Source organism: Thunnus maccoyii, chromosome 12 (assembly GCF_910596095.1).
Source record: "Thunnus maccoyii chromosome 12, fThuMac1.1, whole genome shotgun sequence".
NCBI classification, from domain to species: Eukaryota; Metazoa; Chordata; class Actinopteri; order Scombriformes; family Scombridae; genus Thunnus; species Thunnus maccoyii.
In genome coordinates this window covers 12,584,399-12,594,624 of record NC_056544.1, presented here as the reverse complement: position 1 = coordinate 12,594,624, position 10,226 = coordinate 12,584,399, and the positions used below count along the sequence as shown (strand labels likewise).

The 10,226-nt window shown below is 40.5% G+C and overlaps 1 protein-coding gene across 1 annotated transcript; it reads left to right on the top strand.

Moving 5' to 3' along the window:
• Positions 1 to 2,276: 2,276 nt before the first annotated feature.
• Positions 2,277 to 8,574, top strand: LOC121909017 (alpha/beta hydrolase domain-containing protein 17A-like). Its single transcript, XM_042429375.1, has 6 exons — positions 2,277 to 2,482; positions 3,279 to 3,364; positions 4,217 to 4,710; positions 5,027 to 5,221; positions 6,563 to 6,742; positions 7,983 to 8,574. The coding sequence occupies exons 3-6, from the start codon at positions 4,220 to 4,222 to the stop codon at positions 8,206 to 8,208; spliced, it is 1,092 nt and encodes a 363-aa protein (XP_042285309.1). The 5' UTR covers positions 2,277 to 2,482; positions 3,279 to 3,364; positions 4,217 to 4,219; the 3' UTR covers positions 8,209 to 8,574.
• Positions 8,575 to 10,226: the final 1,652 nt, after the last annotated feature.

Genomic DNA, 10,226 nt, shown 5'->3' with positions numbered 1-10,226 from the left:
CTCGCCCTCTGCGGCCGCTCTTCTTCCTCTCTGTGGAGAAAAGGGTGATGGATACCACGGCTCTCGGTATCCAACGCCTCTCTTAAATAACAGCAGCTCCTCAGCCGCACCTCACCTGTCTCTTGCCTCTACGGCTCCTGCGCGTCGCCGTAGCATCACCGTTTATACCGAGCGCGTCCAAAACGCCCAGTCAACTACAAAGCGTTTTTTTTCACCCTTGAGAGAAAGAGTCCGTGGTCTAAATGTGCAAACAGCAAGCTATTAGGATTTTTCTGTGATCCACAATACGTTTTCTTTCCCGGCAGCCTTGTTCAGACTCTTGCAAAATCCCAAATCCTGCAGTTGCGGTCGGACTGTATTAAGTCTTCTGTGAGGGGGACCGGCCAGTTGTCTGCACTTGGTCAAGCTACGCTTTTGAAATCAGTAGTCAGCAAAATGTAATTCCCCTTTTTTAAATTTACAGTGGCGAGGTGAAATGTCTAACGCAGAGCAGGCACGGTGACAACAGGGGCCCATAATTCACACCCCCTGAAACACAGTCCTGCAGTGGATCAATGATGAATGGAGGACCTCTCTCTCTCTCTCTCTCTCTCTCTCTCTCTCTCTCTCTCTCTCTCTCTCTCTCTCTCACACACACACACACACACACACACACACACGTGTGTCAAGTCATCACATGTTTAATGATCAGTAAAATTGTAAATCAGGGTCCTGAAAGACATTTTTGTAAAACTTCAAAAAATGAAGCAGCCAAATCAAAGAGACAAAACCATAATTCTACATAGGAGAGTGATGCATTTAATGGTAACAAATATTGTAAAAGATTAATCAGACTTTATTAATGAAACAGTATAGCCTTAAGAAAATATCTCATTGTCTCAAAACAGAACATAAGGAAGAGTAAAAATAAATGAATGGGCCTAATTTGGGAAAATTATTATATATTGTCTTTGTTATATTGAAAATATTGAGTCACTTTAAAATACTTTGCAAATATAGCCTACTCATTTGTGTCATGTTTAAATATGAAAACATTGTGGACAGTAGGCTAGTGTGAAGTAAATGCATTTACTCATATACTGCACTCATATACAGTACAGTTTTGAAGTAAATGCACCTTACTTGTGTATGTCCACTTTATGCAATACTTCATACTTCACTAGATCTCAGAGGGACATATTATACGTTCTTACCTTTGACTCCACTATATCGCAGTTAAAGTCATATATGGTTTTACATACTAAACATATGAGCAGTTTAAAAATTATGACACATATTGTATAGTAGCCTATACTCAACAGTATACAAAGTAGTTGAAAAATGAACCGGCTAATGGACCAGCTATATTAAAATGTCGTTTTCACAGTAATAATAGTAATATATCAATATTAATAATCAAATAGTATAATCTTTCTGAGAAGGACTATTTTTATTGCTGTATTGCTACTTTAGTTTGGCCTGTGATATATTATAGAGTTATATCTTACATAGAATTTAGCCCTATTGAAAAACATGCTCAAAATGATTATAAAACGTGTAACCCTTCGTTGTTTTGTTTAATTTATCTTCTATCTTTGGGTGTCCACGTCCCAGGTTGGATTGAATCTGTCCTTTTTTCTTTTCTTTTTCTTTCTTTTTAAATCTTGCTGTTGTGAATATTTGGACAAGTGTGTTGTTTGTGTACTCTTTTATGACAGAATAAGAATTAGGTTTATTGCCAAGTAGGTTTGCACATGCAAGGAATTTGCCTCGGTGTTGTGGTGCATAACAGAGAAAATATACACAAAATTAATAATATGAAAAAGAAATTTATAATAAAACATATTTAAAATATATTCTAAGTGAGAAGAGCTGCAGTGTGCAATTAATAATAATAATAATAATATTCATAATAATAGTGCAAGTTGCATTAGTGTAACTGGCCAAATTAGATCTAAAATCACAGATGTGCAAGAAGATTATGAGATCTACGTTAATATAATGTGTACTGTCCATGGATGAATCCAATCTAAGCAAATTAATTTATATATTAAACATTTACCAGAAAATCCTATTTTAGCTACTGATACTATTATTTATGGTTACAAAAATCCCTGTGAGGCTGAACTTCATCAAGGGAGTAAAAAACCTATGAGGCACAAACACTTAAATTGTTTAACTCAGTTTATAACTGTGTATAGATAAACAACCCCACTATCTTTGTAATCATATAAATGTAATGATGATCATAAATTACAGCCTGGCACAATGCAATAAAGTTTTGAGAGAGGACTACGTTCTTACGTCACTTCCGGATTTAATCGGACAGTAGTAGAAAAAAAATCTGGTAGCCATAAATTTCAGCTTGCTAGCCACCAACAGCTGTCAGTACAGTTGAGGAAAACCATCCATGTCAAGACACAAAGAAGATTTTCGAAGTCTTGTGCTGCTTCTGTGTACATATAGGGGCACACCAGCCTGTCTGCCAACATACTGTGAATCGGTAAGTAGCTAGCTTTGAGGCTAGCGAGCTAGCGAGCCGATAGCTGGTTGCTTTGCTAACGATAAGTGATGATATTTATACTGTTTGCTGGGATCAACCTGCACAGCGACTGGTGTTCACTTACAGAAGTGATATGTTGCTTATCTCTTTGACTCGGTATACTATGTGTAAAAACTGCTATTTAACGACACTGGCTAACGTAGAGGTTAGCATCGTTGATAACCATGAAGCCTTGTTAGCATGTCAGTCTCTCCTGTCGCTGTCTGTGCTGAGGGGGTGTTTTAATTGAATTAGTCACTAATGTCTCTGATCACGTCAGTGCATCTTTATCACTTTATTAAAGGAGTGATATTTTAGCAACCTTTGTATATGTCTAAATCTATATAACTTTTTGTCTTATTACATGTATGTTGGTTACAAGAGCTGTAAAATTATGACAATTACAAATAATGTTTCAAACCCTTGAAATCAAACCGTGTTGTGTTATCTTTGAATCAAATTATCTCTTCCTCATAACTGTGATGTCAGGTTTCTGTTGATCTTTTTGCCAGTGTCAGTGTAATTTTGCACAGCTCCAAATACCACTTTTACTGAATGGTAGCTTGGGTCCCTTTTTTTATATTCATTATTTGTCACTTCATGTCAGTACATAGCAGTTTTAGAAAGAGCCGAACTAAAAGAACAGACCAACAGGTGCTCATGCCTCTGTGACCGTATGTTGCCATTTACAGTATGTTGCCTCATGCTGTCATTTTAATGTGTGTTCACATTAAAATCACATTTCTTCTTTATCAAGATCCAACTGGCTCAGTGACTAGACCAGAGGACCTTGGCACCATTGTGTGCCAGTTCATTTGAGGACCCAAGGACTTCAGAATCCAGGTACATTCATAGCAGGACATCTGTGAAGGATTTCCCCCAGGAAATTGCTGTTTATCTCTACTTTTCCAAACTTGTAAAAACTCCTGACTTTACAACATACTCCTCTGATTAATTACTGCGAAGCAAATCTCAGATGGAATCAATCTATCAGTCACCTGCTGAGCTGAACCCGCAAAGCTTGTAGCGACTCATCTTGTTGTCAATGCAGGTACAAGATGACAGTTTAAACATCTGCCTCATTCATTAAATATGTGGCCTTTGCTGTGTGATGTAGTACCACTGCTTGTTTTCCCTGAAGCTTAAAGGATAAGGCTGTTGTTTTTCTACATTTTTCTTATTGTCAACAAATCTCATGTGCAGAGCCAAACAAACAACAAACTGATCCTATTTGTGTGTGTATCCAAAGTCTGATATATCGTATTCCTCTGTTGTTGTCCAAAAATTATGAGCCACGCCATTGCACTGGGTGATATATTGCCTCGCCACGAAGGCTACGGTTACGGTAGTTTGTTTGAAAACGTTTCCAATGAATAATAACAGCAATCAAATTTTCAGTCTTAGGAGAGTCTCCTTGTATGGCAGATGCCACTGCACATGCGTAGGAACGTGGTTCTGTTTACAGGGCTTTGATAGCTTGTTGTGCTACATATCACAACCTCTTACCTTTGTGCTAGACTGTAAATTTCTCAAAGAATTTCAGTACAAAGTCAAGAGGTTGTGAAATGTCGCCCAACAAGCCAGGGAAGCACTGTAGAGGTGAGATGAAAGTCTTTGCTTCTTGCATGCTGTTCTTATTCTGTTTTTCTGCCATCTAATTATACCATCTGTTTTTGTTTTGTTTTTTTCTACCAGAAGATGAACGGTCTGTCCATACGAGAGCTATGCTGCCTGTTCTGCTGCCCCCCTTGCCCTAGCCGCATTGCAGCCAAACTGGCTTTCCTCCCTCCAGAGCCCACCTATGCCCTTCTCCCTGACCCAGATCCAGGTTCTGGAGCTGGAGCTGCATCTGGGTCCGGCTCAGGGGCTGCCCTGCCTTCTCTTGGAGCTCCAGGACTGCGTTCCCGGCTGGGTGCTGGTAGTGGAGGTGACAGAGGAGGCGGAGGCGGAGGTGGTGGTGGTGGTGGAGGCGGCGGTGGCGGCGGTGGTGGAGGAGGAGGTGGCGGCGGCGGCGGCGGCAGCAGTGGCAGCAGCAGTGTAAGCGAGGGCAGGTGGAAGCTGCATCTCACAGAGAGAGCAGAGTTCCAGTATTCGCAGAGAGAGCTGGATGTGACTGATGTTTTCCTGACAAGGTCTAACCGAGGGAACAGGGTTGGATGCATGTACATTCGCTGTGCCCCCAATGCCAGGTGAGTCACACGCCACCCACTGAGCACCTTGACGCAGGGTGTGATCCATGTGCCTGTACACATGTGATCCATGTGCCTGTACACATAGATCACATCCTTGTATGTCTGTGTTCTTGTTCTTCAAATGGGAAGTAGTTTGTTTACAACACTTTTCAAAGCAAATTTATGAAGCGAACATATTTTTCTCAGTCATACAATTATATCTCATGTTTTTCCATCCACATGGGGCTTCCCAGTTCAGCAGTGTCTCTGCTTAGCGTCAGCCTGCAGCCTAACTTCCTTCTTCTTTCTTCCTCCTTCCTCCTTTGTCTCTCAGGTTCACAGTGTTGTTTTCCCATGGTAATGCAGTAGACCTGGGCCAGATGAGCAGCTTCTACATCGGCTTAGGGACACGCATCAACTGCAACATCTTCTCTTACGATTACTCAGGCTACGGTGTTAGCACTGGCAAGCCGTCTGAGAAGAACCTTTACGCTGACATTGATGCTGCTTGGCATGCCTTGCGCTCTCGGTAAGCAGGCACAAACTGTCCATTCCCATCCACGCAGGATCTGAATTTAACAGCCAACAAGCACCAAATGCCAGTAAAAGTGTCTTTGGTAGATATTAAATCAGAAAGAGTCACTTACATCACTGGCCAATAACTTTTTTTATGAAAATAACATTTGGTTGACTCAGTGTTATACAAACATCCCTGCTGACGACAGTACTCTCTCTGACCATTAGCCAGTCAAATCAAAGCTAAACAATGGCTCTTTATCAAACAGGCTGTTGATTGGCTGTCACATGCTGTGCTCTCCCTGAAGCTGTACCATCTAAAATTCTGAGAACTATTCCTCTTGTTTGTCTGCTGCCAGTATAGTTAATGAGCCTGTTGTTAGTCTTACGGCCAATCCACATAGAAAGCGTTTTTAGAAGCGTTTTTGAAGTCCGTGACTTGCATGTCTCACGGAACAGATACGCTTCCATTTTATCAAATGTATCAATCCACACTGAATGTGTGATTCAGATTGATTGATCAAGTCTGCCTATAACCTTGCCTGTTTCACTACAGGCAGATAAAATCATTGAATCAATAAATATAAACACTGTCAATTTTTTTTTTTCTTGTAGAGCCAACATGAAAACTATTATGGTTCCATAAATTTCTGCTGTTATTCAGCCTGGAGAAGAGAGTTTGTCTGGCTGCTGTCCTCTCAGCTCCTCAAGAGCTGCTGTTCACAGACAGCTGCCTCTGTGGGCAGAGACGTCCAAACGCAGATTGGAGTCGGTGTGGATCGAACAGACAGAACGCGCTTATTTGCTACTCATGTCTTGCTTTCTATGTGGATTTCCAGTTACACTTTTTATACTCATAATACTCTAAACTAATCATTTTTGTTTTCAACCAGCAAATTCATAACAATTATGTTATGAGTTTGCTGGTTGAAAACAAAAATGATTAGTTAACTCTCACTGTTGCTAATTCTGTATTGAAAGTGGAAAATTGGAAAAGTAAATAGGAAGGGTAATTTACTGTATTGCTTTCAAAAATATATATTAATATGGCTGACAATATTTATTATTGACTTGATATTTCTTGGCAATCATCATATTAGCCCATCATACTCTATTTGCTTATCACTTTCTCTTTCAAACTGTGTGCATTACTAACTATGAAACATGGGCAGTTGTTCCTTTGTGATAGACTGGCAAGCTAACTGAACCATGTTAATCAGGATATGGAAATTTACACACTCATATGCTGCCATAAGTGAAGTTCCTTTTGCACTTCACACACTTGCATAATTAAAGCGGTTCCTGTTCATTTTTTAAAAATCTTGATGTGTGTGTGTGTGTGTGTGTGTCTCAGGTACGGCATCAGCCCCGAGAATATCATCCTTTACGGACAGAGCATCGGCACAGTCCCCACAGTGGACTTGGCATCACGGTTTGAGTGCGCTGCTGTGGTCCTGCACTCTCCTCTCACTTCTGGCATGAGAGTGGCTTTCCCGGACACCAAGAAAACATACTGCTTTGATGCCTTCCCTAAGTAAGTTTTCTCCTTGAGACATGGAACTTTTTGTAAGTTTTAAGTGATGTTCCGCTCAAAGTCAACGTTTTAATATGAAATATTTATTATACCTTTACTGCACAAACATCATACAGACTGTAAAAATCAGAGGAACCGACTCTTTAAAAAGATGACAGTGATCTGTTAAGGATAAGCAAGAAATGAAATCGTATAAAAAAGATTCATGATCATCAAATTTATGACATTTTCTCCAGTTAAGTAACCCAGTTTATCTTGTTACTGATGCATCCATGCGTGGGTGTAAACTGAAGTGTTGAGAAACAAATCCAGCATGTAACTCCATGGAACAGATTGGCCATAATGTAAACAAAAAAAGACTTATTTTCCAAGAACATCATATTGATATCAATAATACAATAATACATGATATCAATCAGAATTATGTCACAAAATGTATTCATGTCTTGCTGGCTGATATAGAATAATTACAATCAGATAAACATGAGTGATATGAAATTGGTGTGTTGTTGTTTTGGCATTATTGATACATTTTTTTGACATTACCAAGGCTCAGAATGTCCCCCATTAAAAGTCCCCTAGAGCATGTATACTTGGACTCACATGCAAAGTGATGGCAGCTGTAAATAGCCTGAGAAAAAACCCCAAAACAAAATATGACTTGTTTGAATGACACATTTAGTGACTATGCTGTAAGTCTATAAATGCACAAAGTTAGAAACCTGCAAAAACACCATATGGATTCAAAGGGTTAAAAAAAAAAGGCTATGTTAGACCACCGTGAGCAACATTGGAAATCAATGAGCAGGACTACTTTACGACAGTACAGCAGTTTACAGGATCTTTGCTGCAATGTGATGACGCAACTTGAATCGTCAGGTTTTTAATTCACTGGATTGGCTTAAACATTCTTTCACATCTGGTTCTTTTATCTATAAATGGTCTCCCAGTTGAGGAAACCACAAATCGTTTACAGCTGCCTATCAAGCCTACAGTGTTTGATACTCACAGACAGATGTTTGGTGGAATATCACTTGAATGTATCTCAGACATGGTAATTAAAATACACATGGTCATTATTTTGTCATTATTGGTCAATACTGATCGATAGCTCAATCCTGACATCTGCTTGTGTGTTTACTGGCCAGCTGTGTAACAACCAGAGCTGCAGCCAATGAGAGAACTGAATTTTATCAAATCTTTCCTGGTTCACTAATTGCTTCCATCATTTGTTTCCCAGCATAGAGAAGGTGTCAAAGATCCCGTCTCCGGTGCTGATCATCCACGGTACAGAGGACGAGGTGATCGACTTCTCTCATGGCCTCGCCCTGTTCGAACGCTGTCCCAAGGCTGTGGAGCCCCTCTGGGTGGAGGGAGCTGGTCACAACGATATTGAGCTTTACAGTCAGTACCTGGAGAGGCTACGGCGCTTCATCAACCAGGACCTGGCTGCACAGCATGCCTGAGAAACAAACAACGGCCTCTCTGTGTTTGTACAAATGAGATCGCGTGTGTGCATGTGTGTGTGTGAGAAAGAGGGTGTTGGCATGTTTGTGAAGTGTGAGTGAGAACTAGACCTAAAAAGGTCACATGTCACATCTGTGTGTCTTTGGAACAGCACACCTTTTACGTTACTTTTCAAATAATGTCCTGTTTTAAAGCTGAGAACAGTTTTTAATATATCATTATCTATATCCATCTGTACGGTGGAGTGTGGTGAAACGCTACAACCAAGAACCGACATGAAACGACTTCACTGATGCGGTTTGTGTGTACGTGTGTATTAAAAAGTAACAAGAATGTGCTTTGTGTAAAAAAAAAAAACAAACAAACAAAAAAAAAAAGGCACACAGGTGTCATGTCTAAGTGTGACTTGTTGATGAATGTGTGCGGTTATGGATGAAAGTGGTGAGTGTATATTCATATCTCCATGGACCTGTGACACCTTAATAACGTGTGCACATGTTTGTTTGTGTGTGTGTGAGTGAGTGAGTGTATGAGCGAGGCAGTGCTGAAAGAAATGAAGGACATCCTGATGACTTGGACAGCTGCAAACTAAGGAGGCTTATAGAGACTTATCAATATTGATGGTTTTTTGTTTGTTTTTTTTGTTTTTTTTTGCGTGTGTATGTATGAAGAATACCTCCACGGTTTGACCAACTCTCTTCAGTGGACAAACACTGGTCAAACTTGTGATCCCCCCCCCTCCCCCTCCACTACCTGTTTACCTGTTAATGGACATCCATCTGACTGCCAGGGGATTTCCCAAGTTGTTGTCCAGCTAACACTAAACTACCCTCTGTGTGGTTTGGAGGTCCATTTCCTTTCCTTTGGTGTCAGTTAAAGTGGATATGCGAAGACTAGTCTGGAATACTGTTGTAGCTCATATGGCTGTTGGGTGTCTCCCACTTTCCCTCATTTTTGAATCTGAAAAGATCACAGGATGGCCAGCTTCCACTTTTTTCCCCCCCTGGCTGTGCTGTAACTTTTTGCCTTTTTACTGTTCACAGAATTGCAGCAGCAACTTACGAGGAATGACTTTGATTTCCTTGTATTGTTTTTTTTCCCCACTCAGTCCAACAGAGATGGCTGGAACATTTAGTGTGGCTGAAATGGAAACAGGTTCTTGGGAGCCACACTGAGGATATCTCTGTTTATGTGGATATTTTTAGGCATTAATCAATTGCAGAAGTGCAGGATTGTTGAGTCGTTTTCATGTCAGATTGTTTGGTTCTAAGCAGAAGGCGGTAGTTCTTAAGTATTTGCTGTTGTTTAATGTTAAAGGGTTGGACTTGTACTTGCCTGGTAACAGCAGGAATAAGTCAGATTAAGTGTGAAGTGCAGTTTGAGATCTGTGAATATGTTGTAGTCTCTTCTGGTGAACAGACCCATGGGGAGCTTGATGCTTTCGTTGGATTTGGAGTCTTTTAAAGAAAAGGGAGCGGCTCAGTTTCACCAAACAGATGAGGATTATGTCCATTTTGTTCAGAATAATCGTGCTTCATCAGAATCTTTTCTCTGTAATGCTGATAAACTTCTAGTCTTGTAGCACAGTTTGTTTTCCAAGTCTTGTTCCAGTAGCACTCATCACCCAGGTTAGACAGCCTCCTGTTCATATTCACCCTCAGCACATTTTTTTTTTTTTTTTTTTTTAAATGTCTCGATGTAATTAGTCAGAATGTGTTAGTCGTAGTGTAGGGCCATGGATCATTTGTTTCAGAACCATGACTAACAATGTGATCTAGACGGGGTGCCAGGACGGGACATCATGCCTACTAGCTCTGTTTAACCTCTGTGGCCCTAATGTACGGGAGCTCTCTTATGGGTGGCAGCACGCTTTATGTCTGACACAAGCCATATTTGAGCCTCTCACTGTTGGTGTGGTGCAGGTTCCACCACACACACCTTTTGCACATCATCACACACATACACACACACACACACACTTTGAAACACAACATACACATACATACACACATAACAC

Coding starts and splice junctions, on each gene's coding strand:
- LOC121909017 (XM_042429375.1), top strand. CDS start 4,220: ATGAACGGTCTGTCCATACGAGAGCTATGCTGCCTGTTCTGCTGCCCC. Junction 4,711..5,026: donor CGCTGTGCCCCCAATGCCAG/GTGAGTCACACG, acceptor TTTGTCTCTCAG/GTTCACAGTGTTGTTTTCCC. Junction 6,743..7,982: donor TGCTTTGATGCCTTCCCTAA/GTAAGTTTTCTC, acceptor TTTGTTTCCCAG/CATAGAGAAGGTGTCAAAGA.